The sequence below is a fragment of the Gracilinanus agilis genome, chromosome 6 (assembly GCF_016433145.1).
Source record: "Gracilinanus agilis isolate LMUSP501 chromosome 6, AgileGrace, whole genome shotgun sequence".
Lineage (NCBI taxonomy): Eukaryota > Metazoa > Chordata > Mammalia > Didelphimorphia > Didelphidae > Gracilinanus > Gracilinanus agilis.
Genome location: NC_058135.1, coordinates 167,889,513 through 167,911,961, shown reverse-complemented (window position 1 = coordinate 167,911,961; position 22,449 = coordinate 167,889,513). Strand labels below are relative to the sequence as shown.

At 36.2% G+C, this 22,449-nt stretch overlaps 1 protein-coding gene across 2 annotated transcripts in view; it reads left to right on the top strand.

Moving 5' to 3' along the window:
- Positions 1-22,449, top strand: part of GABRB1 (gamma-aminobutyric acid type A receptor subunit beta1) — a 476,966-nt gene that overhangs the window by 386,572 nt on the left and 67,945 nt on the right. For both annotated transcript variants that reach the window (XM_044680798.1, XM_044680797.1), the window contains exon 5: positions 11,836-11,918. In XM_044680798.1, the coding sequence (XP_044536733.1) occupies positions 11,836-11,918 (83 nt within the window). The remainder of the gene's footprint in view (positions 1-11,835; positions 11,919-22,449) is intronic.

The window sequence follows — 22,449 nt, the reverse complement described above, 5'->3', positions numbered from 1 at the left end:
TTTGAAGCCATGGCTATAATGCCTAAAGGGTAGGTCATTTAATAGAGAAGTACTGAACTTGGGGAGAGGCTAGAGAAGAGGAAATCACAAGTTCCTGTGCCTCAAGGACCATTTCTCATAGAGAAAGAATCTGAACTGTTACCATAAGGGACAAGACCAAAAGGGGAGATCTCCCAACTTGTTCATGAATCCTGAAAGGGGCAGATAATCTGTTAATATATCAGGTCACTCCCTATCATTTTATTTAGCAAAAAGTCAGGTGAAGTGAATACTTTATTGGCAGCACATGCCTGGGTTCTTGATACTAAATTATATCAGGTAGGTAACATCCCCTATAACTAACATTTGCATTTTCTCCAGTTGCTCTTGAAGATAGGAGGTACAATGGATAGAGTGCTAGGTCTAGAGTTAGGAAGACCTGAGTTCAAATCTAGATTTAGACATATTAGCTATATGACCCTGGGCAAGTTAATTCACTTCTGTCTACCACAGTTTCCTCATATCTAAAATGGGGATAATAGCACCTTGGAATATTCTGGGAGGACTAGCAGCTTTGATATGAGGGCTTGCTATGCCCTTTTTAGAGTTGCTTTCCTCTGTTGGGGTCTACCTCTGGCTCCAAGAAGCTACAGCACGAGTATGGCTACTACTGCTTCACTGACTACATAAAACCTTGACTATATGGATCATAACAAAATGTAGCAAGTCCATAAAAAGATAGGGGTACCAGATCATCTTATTTGTCTCCTGAGGAGCTAGTATTCAGGTGAAGATTTATAACAAACCATGGAACAACTAATTGGTTTAATATTGGAAAGGGAATAAGCAAGACAGCATAGTGTCATTTTATTTTAACTTATATGCAGGGTATATCATGTGAAATGCCTAGCTGGATAAATCAAAAGCCAGAATTTAAATTATTAGGAGAAATATCAACAATCTCAAATTTGCAGATGATAACCACTTTGATAGCAAAAATGAAGAATTAAGAAGCCTCATAATGAGGGTGAAAGAGGAAAGTGTAAAAGCTAGCTTGAAGCTTAACATAAAAAAAAAAAAAACCTAACATGACAACTAGTCCCATCACTTCCCAGAAAACAGAGGGAAAAGAAAATAGAAGCAATGTCAGATTTTACATTATTGGACTCAAAGATCACTGCAGATGATGACTGCAGCCATGAAATTTAAGGATGGCTACTCCTTGGAAGAAAAACTATGGCAAATCTGGACATCTCCTTGCTGACAAAGGTCCGCATAATCAAAGCTATGAGATTTGGACTATAAGTTAAGCTGAGTGCCATAAAATCAATGCTTTTGAATTGTGATGCGGAAGACTTTTGAGAGTCCCTTGGATAGCAAAGAGATCAAATCAGTAAACAATTTAAAAATTAATTCAGACTTTTCATTAAAAAGGCAAATTATGAAGCTGAAACTAAAGTACTTTGGACACATAATAAGAAGACAAAATTTAATTGGAAAAGACCCTGATGTTGGAAAAAATTGAAGGCAAAAGGAAAAGGGGACATCAGAGGATGAGATGGATTGTGGCATGGAAGCAACGACTGTAAGTTTGTCATACTTTAAGAGTTAGTGGAGGATGGAAAGTCTTGCTGTACAATGGTCCATGGGGTGAAGAAGACTTTAACATGACTAAACAACTGAACACCAAGACTCCCCAAGTGAGGAAACACAACCAGTTTCTGTCTAAGACTTAAAGACTGTGACTTAAAGCCTTAGTTGCCTAAAGCACAGAGAAGTTAGATAATTAACCTTAGACCCTACAGTCAGTATATCTTTGAAATGGGACTTGAATTCAGATCTTAGCTTCAAAATTAATCACTATACAAGGATAACTATGGACAGATATAGATCACAATATGTATCTTTTTAGATAATTATTATGATAGTAATAATTAGCTTAGTGCTTAAACTATATAGAAAAAGGAAATACTTATTATAATTATATTTCTTCTTATGACAAACATTTCAAATTTCTTCATGTGTCTGTACTCCAAGATAACCTTAACAGTAGCTTATTTTTTTAGCACTTTGAAGCCTGTCAGAAATGTGTGACAGAATTATTAGGCTTGATGCATTAAAACAGGTGATTTATACATATATTTCTCTCAAACACATGCCTTGCCTTGAAAGAATATAAATTACAAAAAACCCAAAATACAATGGCACCAAAATGGCATAATCAGTATATATATATTGGATTGGCAGTGATGGCATATGCACAATAAAAGGTAAATACGATATTATTGAGGATATTGGATGCAATCTGGTATATATAATGAAAAGACTACTGATTCTGGAGTGATAGGAACTGAGTTCAAAACCCATCCTTGAAATGTATTACCTGTGTGCCTTTACCCAAATAAATTAACCTTCATGGGAGTCAGTTTCTTCATCTGTAAAATGAGATCATGCAACTAGATGATCTCTGATTGCCTTCTGAGCACTAGATAAATGCCTGAAAGAGAAAGAGTCTCAATGGACAGAGAACTAGTCTCCCAGTTAGAAGGACATTGAGTTCAGTTCCTTCCTCAGACACATCTCCTGGCTGTATGACTGAGAGCAAATCACCGAAATTCTCTATGCTCCTAATCTGCTTTAATAAAGGTAGTTTCCCTCACCAGGAATTCTCCCTTACAAATGAGATCACCATTGCTGTAAAAAATAAAATAAAATAAAGACTAAAAAGTCCGGGAAAGGACTGCTTATCTAGTGAAAGTGAGAGACAATTCAGGACTCTGCTCAATATCCTGCCAGACTGACCTCTAGGTTTAGCAAAAACTATTGGCTGAACCTACCTACTTTGGAGGAATAACTCATTGTCATCTTTTGTCATCTGGAAACAGAAGCATTTGGGGTGGAAACATCAGCCTCACGACCTCTCATTTTCTTTATGCTTATTCTGGCCCTAAGAGGCTCAGAGGCAGCTGTTTCTTGCTCACAGCAGCAGTTAGTACAGTAGAGAGAAGGGGCCACTCTGGGGTTCACCTGCCCTGTTAGATAAGTCAGATTGGTGGGCACTATGCTATTTTCCATGTTAATTACAGCTCTTTCTCCCTAGCAATGCCAGACGAGGGTTTTGATCCCTTTGAAAATTTCAGTAGAAATGGATGGTCTTTTGACCCCTCCAACAGTTTACATTTCAATTAGCTCAGGAGCCTCTCTGTCTTTGATGGCGACCTCACTACCCTTTGCGAAAAATTAATGGAAGAGAAAGTAGGCATAATTCACAGTACATGGGGCCTGACCATTCTAGATCGTTATACTTATGAAACCATAAAAAGAGAAACCTGGCTTTAATATTAATGCAGTGATCTGAGCTGTCTGAAATTCTATAACTTGGGGTTACAAGTGTATAAAGTCACTTTCCAGTTTTTAAGCTTTGTTTTCCTCAGGCAAATGCTTTCCTGTGTCCCTTATACCATTATCTCTATTCTGAATTTGAGTTTGGTTGAAATCTTAAGATTCCATCTAAATGCCCAATCTCTGAATCAGGGATTCTTGGTCTATCTTGTTTCTTGAATCCCTTTGGCAATCTGAAGAATCCTACAGACCTCTCCTCAGCAATTTTTAAAAGCATAAAATACCTAAGATTACAAAGGGAGCCAATTATCCTGAAATCAAGTTAGCAAAATATTTTTAAAGAAAACAAATTCACGGATCCCGGGTTAAAAACCCTTCCTCTAAAGCCCTATAAACTCATCTAACTTCAAAGAATTTAAAACAGAAAGTCAAGCATCTGAAACTCAGTAGAAGCTGATGACAAGGTTCAATCTCAAAAATCCATAAATGAAATTCACCTGGAGCGAGTTTTGTCTCATTTCTGTCAGCTATTTGTTACAATTCCATTACCCACCTTAATTTAAGCCTAGATTCAGAGAAGGGAGGACAATTTCCGTTTATGGAAAAATAATTGTTATACCTCAGGAGCACTGCCTATACTGTGAATGTCATCTCTTATTTCCAGGGCCAAATATGATTCCCTGCCTGTCTTAGGAATGGTTTTCTGAAAGCCATTGCTTTATTGGCAGCAATATTTTTATATCAGAGCAATTCCAAATATTAGTTTATTGCTTAACATATGCATAGGAGACAGTTTTTGAAGGAGACCTTCTAAATTTGCATTTTCTCTCCAATTAAAAAAGATTTTTGTGATTGTATTGCATATCTGGTGCACGTGCATACTTAAACAGCTTACAAAGATGATGTTTCTATATCCATATCCACTTGGAAATACCATCTTAGCAAGCTGACATGTGCTAGACTCTGTTCCTAATCATCAAACCATAACACAGGATCTTGTAGTCTTTATGCCTCTCAGTCAACTGAATAACCACCAAGATGAAGTTAAGATCACAAAACATCCCTTTAGAGATGCCACCACAAAAAAAAAAACAACTTACTACTCTGATTATAAACAATCAATAAGTGAGGAAACAAAACAAAGAGATATATGCTTATCTCCAGGAGAGAGGAAAATCTCCTACTCGGCATCTAAATAGAAGAGGAATTTCCTAGATGAAGTTTTCCAGATGTTCCAGTTTACATGCTGGTTTCGTGAAGCCCCAGAACGATGAAGTATCTCTTCAGTTAGTTCCATGGCCATCCAAGAACAATTGGCACAGGCAACCACGTAGGAAAAGTCAAGAAGATGAAGAATGTGTTTTGCCCAGATAATCTATAAAGTTAATCTATCAGTACTGATATCTTGACAGGAACAAATGAGCTGAGTTCAGATTTGAAGTGAAAAATACAATTCAATGCCTCTAGGAAATTATGCAAGAGTTTCAATAATTCCAAGATTTTCTCTTGATGGTCTTGATGGGTCTTTTGACCCTTGATAGCACCAGTATTCTCCCAGTGTTGCAGTGTGCCTATGAATCTTGGAATACTAGCATCTCAAACAAGCCAAAGTTGCAGGCAATGGATAGATACTTGGTGGGTGAAAATATGGCGCTGTGTACAGGGTTCACTAAGGCTTTGGGGATATCTTGTATTATCAATGATGACTTGCATAAAAGAAGTGGCATAAGACTTGATCAAGGATGGGTATGACAAAAAAGAAGTGAGTCGATCATGGAATAATAGAGATTGCTAAGAAACAGAAATGTTTAGTGTTGTACTGGTAGCCACAAAAAACATGAGATGGAGGTAGGGGAAGGGAAGAAAACAGAAAAGGAATTCTATATCCCATCATATAAATCTTCCAGGAAAGACATAAGAAATGTATCATGAGAAAGTATAGATAGGTTCCAACCTGTAATAGTTGGGGAAAGGAGTGAGGTCACATGGAAGCATCAAAGAAGTTTATTTCTTTGGAACATCCTCATATGCCTCTTCCATGCACCTTTTATCAAGTGAGTGAGCACCTTAGTTGGAAGAAATAGCAATTCACTGGCAATGCATTTCAGTACCTCTACAAAATGGTCCAATTAAGAATAGATTCAAAAGCTTCTTTTCATTTGCCTTAAAGCAGATTTAGATAGTTGCAGAATACCCATAATCCAGTACAAGGAAACACACAACATACAAGACAGTAAAGTGAGGCATCTTTATTGAGGTAACACAATAACAATATGAAGGAGAGTAAGGGAGAATGGTGGAAAGAGATTTGCTCTGTTAGGTCCTTGTATAGAATTGGTCTCTCCTTGAGGACCCCAGAGGGAACAGGGAACCCTCCTCCCCAAACCAGTAAAGTTTAATTGATTTCTATAGGTTTATCTGGATAGAGTAAGACCAAGAATTGAGGGATAGAAGCAAGGAGTTTAGACGTGGGAACTGGTAGTGATTCATCCTAGAGGTGGGAGGGAAGACACTAAATTATTATTATTGCTGTTATTATCTTTAATGTATATAATGTAAGGTTTGCAAAGTGCTTTGCATATGTGAGGTACAATGGTAGCTAACTAGCACTGTGGATAGAGGCAGACAGTTAGTCGAATGAATAGAGAGAAGGGCTTGGATTCAGGAGGATCCGAATTCAAATTTGGCCTCAGACACTTACTAGCTATCTCACACTAAGCATGTAATTAAGTCAGGAACACTAGGCTACAATTGCAGACAATACTAGCTGTGTGACCTTGAACAAGCCACTTAACCTCTCATAGTCTCAGTTTCCTCATTTGTCAAATAATGATAATAATGGTACCTATCTCCCAGAACTGTTGTGAGGATAAAACGAGATTATAAAGTATCTACAAAGCTCACTGTATAATAGCTCTTATTATTAGCATCACCATCACCATCATTATTATATCATTCGAGTCCCACAGCAAGAGTAAGAGGAAGGTACTGGAGACATTTCTATCCTCATTTTGCAAATGAAAAGATTGGGACTCAGAAAGAGAGGTTTAGTTACTTGCCCATAATCACATAGCCAGTGAGTATCAGAAGCAGGATTTGAACTATCTTCTTGAGTCCTAATCTGGCACTCAATTGCTCCAGAGACATTTTAAAAGGTATAAAAGGTTTTTAAATAGGATTCTACCTCAGTCCTATACTAAAGGCTGACTTAAATTTTATAAAAAAAAAAAAGTATTTTCTGTACAGTGGCCACTAAAAATTGGACATTTTATGTTGAAGCTGCTTGAATTCTTCTGTGATGTCATTTTAGTTTTAGACTCAAGGTCTCCCTTCATTCTGAGAGGGTCTTTTGTTCTTTGAATTCTTCCCAGTTAGTGATCACTCGCAGAGAGTGCATGTTAGTCAAGACGATGGGAGGCTTCTTCCTCTATTTATGATACATATTTCAGTAAACTGATCATTAAGAAACACCCGCTGTTGTAGAAATGTAATAAGTGCTCTTGTTCCTTATGAAGACAATAAAGTAAAAGTGACGTGAATTTGGGAAAGTACTCATTCCTTTCCCTAACTCAACTAGACATCCACAGTGACAGTGTGATGGAGACCAAGGGCTGGATCCCTCACAGGGAACTGTTAATTATTATTGTCCTGTTATTATTCTTTTCTTTTCTTTCTGGCTCTGATTTATGAACTGCTTTTCATATTCACAAAGTGGCTCATGAATCACCCAGACTTACAGAAATGAATAATAATGAGCCCATTTACACAACATTTGGTATGCAACTAATTACCTGGAAATCACTGCCTGGGATTGCACCAAAAAGAGTCTTATTAGCATTCTGTACTAGATCTACAAAACACAGTAGAAAAAAAAAAGAAACCAGAGGCATGGAAACAAAGGACAGAAAAAGGAATGGAAGCATCCTGGTAAAAGAGCTATCTTTTCCGTGTGTAGATCTTTTTCATCAACACCACCCTCAAAAAGCATTTAGCAAGTGCAGCTCCTTATACAATACCAAGCAAACTAGATTTGACTTAAAAAAAAAAAACAAACAAACAAAAAACTCATTCTCCAACACCAATTTAGCACATGGTCTCAAAATGGTCTTCATAATGACAGTTCATGCATCACCCTGGGGACATGGAGCAGAATTTTGCAAGGAAATATTATTTGGAGTTTTAAAAACAGTTCGTGAAATTGCTCAACAAACCAAATGGGTACCAATGCTAATTTTGTCTTGGCACTGAACAAAACCAAGACAAAGGTACTATAGGACATAACCGTCTAAAGTAGATAGTGTTGGTATAGACAGGCTTATTTAAGGGAAAGATGGAAAGATAAACATTAAATGTACAGTAATGGACAGTATGATCAATTCTCAATCATAGTCATAATGATGTTATTGTATATACTTATATATGTGGTATATACATATATATCTAAATTTATCATGAAATATATATGTATATATTAACAGATTATATCATAAAATATTGTCATATCTCAATCATAATCATAATGCTTTTCATTCATGCAAATAAAGTTGCAAGTAAAATCCAAAATGGTCCCTGATCCAGGTACAATTTCTCCTTGACTTTATTACAAACACACACACACACACACACACACACACACACGGTTCTATTGGTTTGAATCAAGTTGACTGTAGTTATACTCTACTTAGGATCATCAGTCCTTCAGAGAATAAGGTGATGCTATTGACTAAGTGTTGATCATTTACACTAATGTATTTGTCCTTTAACATGATGTTTTCTTTGTGTCATATTTATAAAATTCCTGTTTAGCATCTAGGATTCCATCCAATGCCATGAAATAGAGATTTCCTCCTAACAGAGTTAAATAGCTCTTACTTCTACAGGCATTAAATCTTAGACTGAGTAGCACCATGAAGCCAAGGTCCTGGGTTTAGTCTCTGAGTAGGATCATGCTTTCCTATGTAACTCAGACATCAAACCCATAAGCAATGATTTATCCATCCACCACAGACACGTAAGAACTCATTCCCTGATGAGTCTCTAGGCAGTTTTTTAAAGAAAAGCTCTCTTATGACTTGGATGAGTAATTTTAATTATCATGGGAATCATTTACAGTAGAATGCCTACTGTCATCCTTTATAATCAGAAATGTCTACTTCCTGGTAAGCTCTTGATGGCCACAACAAACCATACCTATCTAGAATTCTCAGAAACTTAAATACTCTGTTTTTACTTTTACTTAGAATCTGTGCTTATTTTGGTAGAGGAGCTTTTATTCTTTCCCTTCTTTTCAGTTAGTTGACAATTCTGGAAGGTGTACATTGAAAAAAAAAAGGAATAATCAAAGATCTCTCTTGGAATACCTAGAAATCATCATAGGTCAAGGGTTTCACCAGCATCCTTACAAAGAGTGATACAAGATTTCTCTAAGGCAGGGGTCGGCAACCTTTTTGGCCATGAGAGCCATAAACGCCACATTTTTTAAAATGTAAATTTCATAAGAGCCATACAGTGCTCACAGTGCGCGCTCCTGTAACAGCACCTGAAAAAAAATTAACTTCATGGCTCCTGCAGAAAGAGCCATACATTGCCGACCCCTGCTCTAAGGAGACTGCTTCATTTAGTATCATGGTGTAATTCTAAGGTAGAAGGACTCAATCCAAACCAGGGATATTTAGGAGAAGAAGAAGTTAGAAAAACAAAAGTTTTGTGATTGAAGATGCATCCTACTAGGTGGCATTTGGGTGAGCTCAGCAGTTTGTCTTGGGGGAGTTGAATATAACTTTTGTCATGAAGAAAGGCTTTATGTCCTCTTCATTATCATTGGCTTATATTGGTTCTGGTTCTAGGATTCCCTCCTATGATTTCATCAGGCTGTGATCATTCTTTTGGAAAGCTTGTATTTCTTTATCCTACAATTGAAACTAATGAGCAATTTCCTATCTCAGTTGCCTGAGGTAATAACATTTCCTCATTTATTTTCTTATCTGACTTTTCACTTACAGGTGTGCCCATTTACTCTTTGGAGTATCTAAGGTCTTCAATTCTAAGTTCCCAGAAGGCATGGACTATCTTTTTCTCTTTGTGTAGCATCTAGAGGTGATTCACCCAGAATTATTATGAGGCCAACCACAATTCTTCTATGCTAAAATTCTGCTTTGTTAAAATTCTCTTCTAAAAAAGGGGGGTTCAGCTAAAAAACTAACAATCCTGCCTCAGAAACTTTGAATTTATCCAGTGAAAGACACAGCAACATGATTTCTATTTATTCTATTACTCCAAAGCACCCTTGGCTCACTTTCTTTTAATAACCCATTTCTTTTTTCAAGCCCAGTGGTCAATTCTATAAACAAATTATAACAATGACCATTGCAAATAGCCTGTCTGGCACATAGTAAGTGCTTAATAAATGCTTGTTGATTTGATTTTAAAAGAAACAGACACATCATGCTGTCTCCTGCCCCCACACTTGGAATCTGTGTCCAGAGGAACAGTTGGCTAACTACTTCCCCATAAACTGTGACCAAACAGATATGCCCTTATTTGCTGCCAACTATTCAACTAATTCTCTCAAACTCTCCTAAAAAGGAAGCCTTGATGGCAGAAGTCAAACAGGAAGCCCAAATAATAATTTAGGGCATGGACTTTAGATGAAAATCCTTCCAGCAACAATTCTGCCATTCTGTGTGATTACTTGGCTTCCTAATTCTTTTGGTCCTTAATTCCACAGAATATGATTCAGATCACTAAGGGTGAATGATCACCACCACCCCCACAGAACTCATCTAAGAATAAACTTTCTCTCAACTTGAAGCTTTTTTTAGGATCATAGATTTAGAGTAGAAAAAGATCTCAGAGGCCATCATGTCCAACCCCCTCATTTTACAGATGAGGAAACTAAGCACAGGGAAGCTAAATTACTTTCCTACTTGAATCACACAGTTAGCTAACTTCCTGAGGTGATCTTTGAGCCCTGGTCTTCCTGACTCCAACTTCAGTACCCTGTCCTTGATGCCAAGTCACCTTTAGCTCCCAGAACTTTTTCCCTGTTGACATATGGCGTTAAGAACCAAGGATCCCCTCTTTTATTTGATGAAGCTTTCAAGGAGAGCATCACTCTTATATTGCATGCATTCCTACCAGTTAATAGGGAGCTAATAAAAATTCAAAAAAGGAAAAACTTTTGTATAACTAACTGCAAAGATTAAAAGATCACTACTCAAATGTGTTGTAATCTTCCTTATTCATGTACAGCTTGGACTAACCAGTCCCTGAGGGCTCTTCCAGCTCTGAAATTGTTTTATTCTAAAACGATTCAGTGTTTAAACCATTAGACCCTCTGCATCATCATGAGATTCTGGCTAACTCAAAATCATCTCTCTAAAAACAAGTTGGTGAAGCAGGTCAGCTAATTTATCAAATAATCAGAGGGCAGAAAAGATCTTATAGTGGCTTTCCAACATAATAGGAGCTAGAACGAAGATCTTCATTATGTGTCTCATCGCCACTCATCCAGAGACTCAGACTACTGCATTATCTTTGCCTCTTCTGAATCCCCTGCTCAATTCTTCCACATCAACTCAAGCAAATGTATTCACTACCTCCCTTCATTTGGCCATACCTCTTCTGCCTTTGAACCTATGCCTGAATTTTGCATGATGGGTTGCCCTTTCAATGAAATTAAATGTCCTTGGTGGCCTACTTTTTTCAATGTTGTTCTTCACTCAGTGACCATATGTTCTCTCCACCTTATTGCAACTGTTTCCTAGAAAATATCAGATTAGCTCATTCATATTAAAGTACAAATGAATAATAGGAATGGATGAATAACCTCCTCTGGAACTTGAAATCATAGAATGTTGGAGCTAAAAGATACCCAAAAGATGTCTAATCCAGGGGTTCTTAACATGATTATGTGAACTAGTTTTGCTTTTTTAATGAATTCACATCATTATGTCACAAAACAGTTGCTTTCCTTTATACTAGAAATTTTATAGTCCTTTGTGTTTTGTTATATACATCTTAAAATTAATTTCTAATTTTTTATTTTTTTAATTATTCTGAGGAGTCCATAGGTTTCACATACTGACCAAATTGTCCATGACACAAAAATGGTTAAAAAGCCCTGACCTAGTTTAACATCCTTATTTTACATATTAGAAAGCTAAGCATCAAAAAAGTTAAGTGATTTGCCCAAGATAACAGAGTTGGTCAATGACACAAATATCCAAGTCCCTTGCTAATCATTCCAGTTCCCTTAGGATACCAAGTAAAAAAGACAGCACTCTCAAAAATTCTGCCAGTCATTAGGAGGTGCCATCCCTATGATGCCAGGAGGTGTGGGTAGAGCTGTGGACTATTCATCAGCCTGGTAAACATGTTTTGGCAGCTGGTCAGTTTTTTTTTTCTCCTTGGAAGGCAAATCCTGAACACCATAAAAAAAGACTGGTAATCAGATGTCACTTTCCTCATGAATTTGTATCATAATTTTAATTTTTCTTTTTTTTTTTCTTATAGGATCACAACAACAGCTGCTTGCATGATGGATCTGCGAAGATATCCTCTAGATGAACAGAACTGCACACTAGAGATTGAAAGTTGTAAGTTATTGGGATCAAGGATGGAGGGTAGTGAACAGAGATGCTTGGATTGCGTCATTTCCCTCAGTAATATTCAAGAATTTTAGGGAAGATTTCACAAAGAAACAAATATATGGATCTCTTAAAGATTTTTTATATTAGACCAACCATTTGTTCAACAAACCTTGATTGCCTACTGTGTCCAAAACACTGTCTGGAGGAGATATAAAGTTTATATATGACATGGCCTGTGCCTTCCAAAATATATTTACACATTTCACAAAATTATAGGAGCATAATATCCATGTGTATATAAAATTTGAGAACAAAATCACAAAAATTGATAGCATTTACATACAAGCTACTATGTGTCAGGCACTATGCAAAGAGTTTTACAAACATCCTATCATTCCATCCTCACAACAACTTAGGGAGGTAGTGCTATTTTTATCCCCATTATACAGATGAGGAAATCGAAAAATGAAATGAAATATGAAAGACTTTGTCCTAGAGAGCTAACTTACTTTACACTGCCCTACACACTAAATTTCTATTTGCTCTAAATAAGCTGCATAGGCATTATTAGTTATTCTTTCTGGTTAACTATTGATTTTCCAAAGGATTCATAATCTTTTAATACTTTCCCATGTGTCTGATAGTCTCAATGCTTTCCTAGTTAGTTGAGTACAATGATCTTTTTGAAGAATTAGCTAAAGTCTAATGGTTTTCAAATTCTTGCTGAAATCTCCTCAGAGATTTCTTCTTTCATAAGATAGTTAAAATTGATTAATGAGAAGAGACAGAATCTGTAGGTCATAGAGGGGCTAGTGCTTGATTTGGGAAAATCTGGGTTCAAATCTGAATACTGTTATTAACCAGCTGTGTGATTATAGCCAACTCACCTTTTCTGAAATTCCAGTATATCTCTAAGATCATAAATTATGTCATCACCATATGCTAAGCTCTCAAGATACAAAGAAAGACAAAAGCATGGTGCTTGCCCTCAAGAATCTATGTACTAGTAGAATATAAACTAGCAAACAATTATGGCCATACAAGATATGTAGAGAGAAAACAGGATGTGATCCCGGAAGGCAGGCACCAGAAAGGAAGAAGGGAGGACAGAACTAGAGCTGGGTCTTGAAGAAAGTCAGGATGAGGAGGAAAGGGAGAACATGGAGGATAGCCTATAAGAAGGTATGTAGTTGGGAAATGTAATGTTGTATGAGAAGAATCAGTGTCACTGGATTGCAGAGTAGTGGGGTAATGTAAGGGGGGGAAATGTATTTCATGGGTTCGATATATTAAAAGGTGGTCGCCAGGGGAAATTCCCGCAATTAAGGAATAATCTCAAGTCAAAATTGACTTTTAGAAACTGAAAACATAAATGTCAAGATTCAATCAAGCCAAGCAAGATTTTATATTTTATCCTGGAGGGCAATAAGGAGCCACTGGAATTTTTTAATGAATAATTTGGGGAGAGGTAGTGACATGGCCAGATTTGTGCTTTAGAAAGATCATTTTGACTATTGAGTAGAAAATGGACTGGAGTAGAGAGAGATTTGAGGCAAGAAAGCTAAAAGAGAGGGAGGACATTTTCAAAGCAAAAACACTATCAGAAAACATACAGTGCTTTTTCTACATCCACTAAAATTCTCTACCTCTCTTCTTTTAGGAAAGCATATATATGGATATCCTAGTCACAGGATAATATATCTATATCTGCTACTAGAAGGAAAAATTATAAGATGATCTTAAAAGTGATTTGGCTATATTTATAACAAACTGCCAATTTGTCCTATTTGTAGGATTCTTGATTCTAATCCCCCATTCTTGGAATTCTCTCCTTCCTCACTTCTTCCTCCTGACTTCCCTGGTTTCCTTTAGGACTTTACTAAAATTTCTCCTTTCTTACAAAACCTTTTGCAATTAATGCAATTGAAATTAAGCTTCCTTAATTTTTAGTGCTTTCCACCAGTGATTATCTCCAGTTTATCATATATATAATATGTGTGTGTTGTTTGTACATAGTTACATAGTTGTTTGTATATTGTCTCCCCCATTATTTTCTGAAATCCTCAAGGTCCAGAAATGCTTTCGCTTTTCTTTATAAACCTCTATACTTAACACTAGGAACATAAGAGGCATTTAGTAAATGTTTGTTGACTTGACTTGTGGAGAAGTTGGTTGTGGGAAATGCCATTTTAGTCCATTGTAGATAATAAATACAGTAACAATGTAAAAATATTAACAGCAGATTCTTAATTGCATTGGCCACTTTCAGTGCCATCAGTTGCTCTGATATTATTCTAAAGTGATCAACCAACAAATAGCTAGTCTAATCAATAATAAAGATAGAGTGTTACCTTTTAGAAGTCAGGTAATTAGGGAGGCAGATCAGTCACTTCAGATGAGTAAATTCTATGTTATCATAAGTATAGTTTAGTGTCTTAGGAGAATTAATGCAGATCAAACTCAGAATGTCTGACTATTAAGAAAAAGGTATATTTTCAAAGTTACTCTGTATTTGTGTGTATCAGGTGAAGCCTTGAACTAAACAATACATTTATTAAGGCTTAACAATAAGAAAATTTATGATTTTTTTACATTCCAGTTCTTTCAACTGACTTTCTGACATTAAATAATAAACTTATAAAATTAAAATAAATGAATTAAATCAAACCCCTTCAACTATTAGCAGGCAACAATATTTTTGCAATCAAAGCAGAACCTTTTTGTTATTAAAAAATAGCTTTTGAAACAAGAATGATAAGATAAGACTTACTTATAAATTTGCTATAAATATTAGCATTAAGTTTTTAGCCCTAGACATAGTTTTATTAATTTTTAATACCTTTTAACATCTACTGGGTAATGTAATGTTTAACACTCTCTCTTCAAGACCCTAAAAGCCCTTTAGAAAACATTGTTAATTTAAGTTTTTATTAAAGATAATATTTGGACAATGGTTTTTTTCCTAAATAGTAACTTACAAATATTTCAAATCTTCTTTATCAACTTGCAATCTCTTTGGTAATACCACTGTTATATTTACAAAGAAATAATGTTGTATTTGTTCTGTTGCCACAAGCTAACTTTTCTTTCTGTGGTTAAATCACATTCACATATTATTCAATCCAACAAATATTTATAAACCTGAGCAAATCATTGTCTGCTATTTGTGTATGTGTTTAATATATGTATATATGTACATATATACATATATATATATATCCACTGATCAGTTATTTTTTAAATAGAAAGATAACCAGAACAAACAATGTCTAATTTCACTTTTGTACTTTAATTATATCCCTTTTTAACAAGGCAGACCACACATAGAACTTCAATCACAGAACTACAAAATTCTTAGAGTTAATCTCTATAAATACCTTAAAAATAACTAGTACAAGTCCTCCCTGAATGAACTCCCTCAACTATATTCCTGACAAATGATTATTACTTAGCCTCTCATAGAAGGCATCTATGAGTTTCCTGATATTTTCTGAGGAAACATATCACCTTTTTAGACAATTCTAATTGGAGGCAGTTCCTATTTATATCATCTCTGTATCTGGCATCCATGGCTCTTAGACCTGTCTTCTGGACCAAGCACCATAAGTCGAATCATTCTTTTAGATGACAGGTCATCAGTTTTTTAGAGATAGTAATCTTAGCCCTTTCAAAACTCCTCTTCTCCAGACAGTCCCTATTCATTTTTCTTTAAGTCAGTCCCTGATTGGTAGGGATTTGCTACCATCCTGTATGTCTACCTCTAAATGATCTACATCTTGCCATGTTATTCCTAAAATAGGGCACCCATAATAGTGCTCCGAGCATATTCTAGCCAGGGAAAGCTATAACGGGGTTATCTTCTCCTTTTTTATGGTCGGTATATTTCTATTAGTGGAGCATAACACCACAGTTGTTTAATGTAGGTGGTAAGTTTGTTGGTTTTTAATCTACTAGATCATAATGCAGGCCACCGAAATGATCTAATCTTTTCCATATAAATTGTTTTCTATCCACATCCCTCCCAGCCTATACTTGTGAAGCTCTTTACCACATTTCAGATAGTTAGATTCAGTTCATGATTCTAGCCTTTTAAAGTGTGTTTGTATCACAACCATATATATCATCCAGTATATTTGCTCTCCCTCCAAGATTCAGAACATCAACAAATTTGATAAGTAGGCTCTCTGTGCCTTGCTCCAAATCACTGAAAAAAATACAGAGAACAAATATTCTGCAGCCATCTTCTAGAATCCCCCAAGTGCTTTGACATTAGTCCATTAGAAATATTCTTTGGTCCTGGTCATTCATCTGGACCAAAGTCTAAGATGTAATCATTCTAAAGCATGAAATTGCACACGCTAAAAATAACTCCCTGAATTCTAAATAGCTTTATTTCTTCCTAAGTATATAATCAATACTTGACTAAGTACCAATCGATGCCAAAAGAGCTTTTTGCATTTTTCTTTTTTTTTTAATTCTTAAAGAAGAAAATTGAAACATTTGTGTATTATTTGCTACTGTAGCTTTCTCCAAACTATCAATTTACCAGGACTTCACCGTAGGCTGAAAAGTGATTTTTTTTAAATGAAAGCTACAAGCATCAGTAAGGAATTAAGGACAAAAGTGTTTGTTCTACTGCTGTGGAATTATACAGGCAGCTTTATGAAAGGGAGAGAATGCTAAACTCAGAGGGAAGTAAATTGGGCAACTGGGGCTCTGCTCCAATCTGCTGAAATGTATTGAACATTGACAGGGCTGTTATTTCAGTAGGTCCACCTTGGCTGACCCCCACCTTGCTTTCTACTCCAGTGCTGTACTCCCCCATTATAGCCTTTTGGCATTCTGTGGCCAAAGTACTGGGGCCTTTATCTCTTCCGGAGGTCAGTATCTTTAAGTCCCTCCTCCATTGGACCTTATGTCCCAGTTCCAAGACTTCACCCCAAGTTTCTGTCTCTACCCAATTGAATTGTTCTTTTAAAAGTTTATTTGAGACCACCAGTCCTACTTTTTGCTCTGGATACATTTTGTGGTTCTTGCCTTGGATGTGTTCCAGACCTGGCCATGGCATTTACTACCTGTGTAATTTTGAAAACATTACTGAAACTCAGTTTTCTCACTTATAAAATGTCTCCATTTTATAATACTTCTACTACCTAGCTTGTGGGGTTATTATGAGAATTGATTCATATTATATTTCACTTTATAAAATACTTTGCACATCTCAATTACCAAAAAACATAAATTACTATTAACAACAACAAAAACAACAAAATATCTGTAATAATCTAATTCAACAAAATTTTATTAGGTATCTATCATCTGTAAAGCACTGTGCTATATATTGGGGATACAAAAATGAAATGAAATGAGAAGAAAAAGTCCCTACCTTCGAAGAGCTTACATTTTACTGTGGGCACCCAACATGTATATAATTAAGAAAATTTTATTCAGTCATTTTAGTCATATTCTACTCTTCATGACCCCACTTGAGATTTTTTTTGGCAAAGATACTAGAGTGGTTTGTCATTTCCTTCTCCAGTTCATTGAATATTTGGGGAAATTGTTAAGTGACTTGCTTAAGGTCACAGAACCAATAGGTGTCTGAGGCTAGATTTGAACACAGGAAATTTTCCAAGCCTGGCATTTTATCCACTGCACCACCTACTTACCCAAATAAGAAAATATAAAGTATATATTTAGCACCTAAGGGAACCAATTAGATAGATAAATCTTCCAGAAAATACTATACTAAGTACAAGATAATCTATGGGCCCACATCCAAGAAAACCAAAGCTCATGAATCTCTACCTATCTGTTTACCTTCCAACTGTCAGTCAAAGGACAGAAATTCAAAGTAAGACTATTTAGTGAAATGGCATTTATTGTAAAAGAAAAAAAATTAAAAATTTCCCTATAAAAGTCTCCCAAAAGATGTCATTGGTAAAAATAATAGATGAACATAAATAATATATATGGTACAGTGTACTGTGATGAGGGTTCATGACTAATCTGTAATGGAGGTTGGTATAGCTGTAAAGCAGTCAGGAAGCCAATATAGATTAATCACAAGCTGTAGACTGGAGGTACTGGATGTAGGAATGACAAGTGCCCAGTGCCTAAGCCAGCCAAGGGATTGATGTAATTACCCTTGGTAAGGACTAAAGCCCTTTAAAATTATTTTCCTTCAGCCTCTGTCCTGGCTGAGGAAATAACTCCTATTGGTTGGTAGTAAGATTAGACAAGAAGAGAAGTATGGTGCTTCTTGTCTAAACAGTAAAGGAGTTACTCTGTCTCTCTCTTAGAATCTTGAGCAGCAGTCACTATTTAGATCTAAGATGAAGGTAGGACACACTAGTTCTTAAATTAACTAAGGCTTTATTGATTAAGTTGATTAGGGAAAAGGAATTGGAGAGTGGGTTAGGAAAACTATGAAACTAGTCTATTAGTGCCTTCTAGATCTATGTTCAAGATGTTGATAAACTCCTTGCTATGATCTTCAGCTGTCCCAAGGGACCATCCCTGGGACAGAAATAAAATAATCTCTTGTTGGTAATATCTTGATAGGGAATAATTGGTATATCAGACTGATTTCCTATTTGGTCTGCAAAGATCTTTAAACCTGACTGGCCTAGGAAACTAAATCCCACATTCCACCTCCCTCAACCACGTGGATCCCACCCCAAGAGGTAGAATTGAAGTAGGAAAAGAACCCCAGGCCTGGGTCTCCGGGCCTTTATATACTCTGGGTCCAACTGCCAGTTGGTACTTGCTCTGTGGCTCATGCCACGTTCAACATTCCAACCAGGGCAACTGACAGGTTGCCCCAAGATTATATGGCAGTATTATTTCTATATTACAGTACATATGGAGAGGTATATTTATAGAGAACATATGATACAAGGATACACATGAGGTGCAGCAACTCAAATCTCTAACACTGTAGAACCACTGATTTCAGACAGTTAGTCAATAAACATTTGAGTGCCTTCTATATGCCAGGCACTATGCTAAGTTCTAGGGATACAAAGAAAGGCATAAAACAGTCCCTGCCCTCAAGGAGCTCACAATCTAAATGGAGGAAGAGAAAGCATAAAAAACTGAAAAAGTTGTGATTAGGTGAGAGAGATTACCAGGCACTGGAGCATTATGAAATCCTGCAGATGGGGTGGGAAATTATCTCAGGAGATATGAATTACTGTGATGATTTCATCTTGTAGAATTATGAGTTTCTGGAGATCATGAAATCCAATTCAGCAATTTAGCATTTCCTAAATGTTTTCTTTGATGGTGGTTCCAGAGGGAACTTTTCCATGTCCAACTTTTGCCTTCCCCAATCAGATAGAGGGAGAGACTGCAGGGGTAAGGAGTGCTGAGAAGGTTGAATTTCAGATTTTATTTCATACTTCAGAATGATGAATTTCTGGGGATCATAAAGTCCAGAAGGTCAGCTGGATGGGAAATGTCTAGTGGTATCATTGTGTAGCTTTTACTGAGTCTGACTCATATGTCCTTTTTTAAAAATAAAATTCTGTTGATATTTTTTGTTTTTATTCCAGGGTGTCAGAGATCTCATTTTAGCTAATGATGAAAACTTACTATCTTTTCATTTTAGTCTCTAAAGACTAAACTATATTTAACCATTATACATAGCATAGAGGCTACTTGGCAAACACATTGACCATGATCCCAAAATTCCAGGGTCTGTCAGATTCTCAAATCAGAAAAGACTTGCTTTCCCATGTAGATAAGTAGTTTTCAAGAGTATTTCAAGTATTAACGAGAGATAATAATTTCAAAATTATTGTCTCTTCTACACACCAAGTCATCACATTTTGAGAGAGAGAGAGAGAGAGAGAGAGAGAGAGACAGTGACAGTGACAGAGAGACAGAGAGAGACAAAGAGAGACAGAGAGAGAAACCAAAGCCTAAAACAGGAATTTTAGAACCTAGGGCTCACAGACTCATTCCCAAGGAATCCATGGATAGATTTCAGAGGACATGTGAACTTTGATGGGAGAAAAATAACATTTTATTCCTTTAGAAACCTATATGTTTCATTTTATGCATTTAGAAAACATTATACTGAGACAGAATCTGTAAGATTCCCCAGCCTGCCAAAGGAGCTTGTGAAACCCTTAAGCCTTAGTATCTGCATAAAGCTTCCCTTAGTTGGGGAGAATGATTGCTCTAATAATCTATGCCTGTGAGAGTAGTGGGGCTGACAAAAGCTTGGGTGAGGAGAATTTCTTCTGACTTTTGACTCTGAGAAAAATCTAAGTACTTCCAGTCTCTTTTCCAGTAATCTCCAGTTCTATGGAGGGAAAGAGAGAGACTCTTGGAAGAAGCCAACCTGTAGAAGAACCCACATCTTGAGTATGTCCCTATTACAGCTTGCTGTACTACAGACTTCAGGGAATTTCCTCTTAATTTGGAGGACTTTTCTCAGTAGAAACAGAGTCCATTCTCTCTACCTATGAAGAGTTTTATGCCTAGGCTTGAGCCCCAAGTTGAAAAGGAAATTGAATTCTAAAAGAATGATGAAGAAGGGAATACATTCTAGCTATAAGGAAGCACCAATGTATATTCATAGTGGTAGGAGATGTAATATTATGTCCAGGGAACAGGTTGCATGGAAGTTAAAACTAAAATGGAGAGGGAATGATAGGTTAAAAGGGGGAACAATAGGGAATAAGGCTGAAAACATAGGTAGGGGGACTTAATAGTAGAAGGATTTAAATGCTATTTTGAATTTTTTGTACTATTTCTTTGAGGTGGTATGGAACTACTGAAGACTGAATAAATGTAGAGTCAGAGAAGAACACAAGCTCTGACTGAGGTATAAAATTCTCAAGTTATAGCCATCTCTTATCCCTACCTAAAGGTTGTGGGGTTTTTTTTCCTTCCTATTGCTATATCATTGGTAAATTTGATATAAAATCTTATTTAATTGAAATTTTACACTTGTGTCTATTGGTTTTATATAACTATTTTTCTTTGTTAGAAGGGGTGAATCCCTGGGTTAGTGGTTATATCTAGGAGTGAATGATAGAAAAAAGTAAAAATAACCAATAAAATTTTAATAATGAATGAAGTCCCCAGATACAGAACATTGCTCGCTTCTGCTATTAGATGCTGATACAATGCTTATTTCTTTACTTAACTGTTTTTGTTACAAAGTAGGGTTTGATGGGGGTAAAGTTTATCAGGAAGTGATTACCTTTTAAACAAACAAAATATAATAATGAAGTCCAATTTTACCTTCTCTAAATTTGGTGAGAGCAAAAACTATTTAATATTTTGGATGTCATTGAAAGGACCCATATTGGAGTCTACCCAATCTTTAAAACACAATATGTATCTCAATGACAACTCTTGTAATTCAGAACAATCAACCTAATTCTTGCACAACAGCATTTGGCATTATGGCCCACGTCCTGCCATTCAAATTCTCGCTAAAGAAAAGAGGAAAGGAAGCTTGTCTCTTAGTGTCACATTGTTATTTTTGCACTGGTCCATTGAATCATTTTTCAGGGTGAAATAATAAGATCTGGCAAGTTTTAATCTAGGCATTATTCATCATTAACACTTTAGTCTTGATGGATGGACCTGACATTTAATCTTTAGAAGGATGCAATTCAATTCAACAAACATTTATTGTGTCTAATATGTTCTCTGCCATGGGGATAGAAAGATGAAAAATGATATCATCAAAGCACTCCATCTCCTAGTGGAGACACCACTTGTACCAAAGTGGCTTATCATGTGCTAAGGACAGAGGAAAAAGCCAAAGCACTGCAAGAAATTGAAGGAAGAAAGATTCTCCTGTGGGATGGGAAGTATGGGGAAATCAGAGAAGGCTTTATGGTGGGAGTGATTCTTGAACAGAGTCTTGAAGGATGAAAAAACTTAAATGGACCAATAGGTGGATGGGATGCATTCCAGGCAAGAAACATAGATAATCTGTGCAAACATAGAGAGGTAGGGAGAGGAAGGGACAACTGATCAGTCAATCAATCAATAATATAAATAATATCAAATGCTAACTATGTATGTGCCAGACACTGTGCTTTGGTGGCTAAGATAAAAAATACTTAATAGTCCAGATGAGTTGGAATTGGTGAGGATGCTAATAGGGAAAATGGCTAGAAGAGTAAATTAGAACCAGATTATGGGGGACCTTGAATGCAAGGCTAAAGGGGTTGTTTTATCCTACAAGCAATAAGCTATCACTAGAGGCCTTTAAACAGAACAATGTATGGTAAGACCTTTGTATTAGAAAAACTAATTTTGCAGCTGTGTCCAGTTATGGGTAGAAATAAAAGGAGTAGCCTTTAAAAATTTGCCAGCTTGTTATATCCTTTTGTAATTTCTGAATTGAGCCAAAGATTCAACTAGAAGATGAAGTGATGTCTAGTCATATTTGGTCAACTCCAAAAACAAAAATGGTTTGTTCATTTCCAAAGTTGGAAGATGAAGAAAGTATAAATTAGAAGAGACATTGAATGATAGGGTCTTGTGAAATGGTCTGTTATGCTAA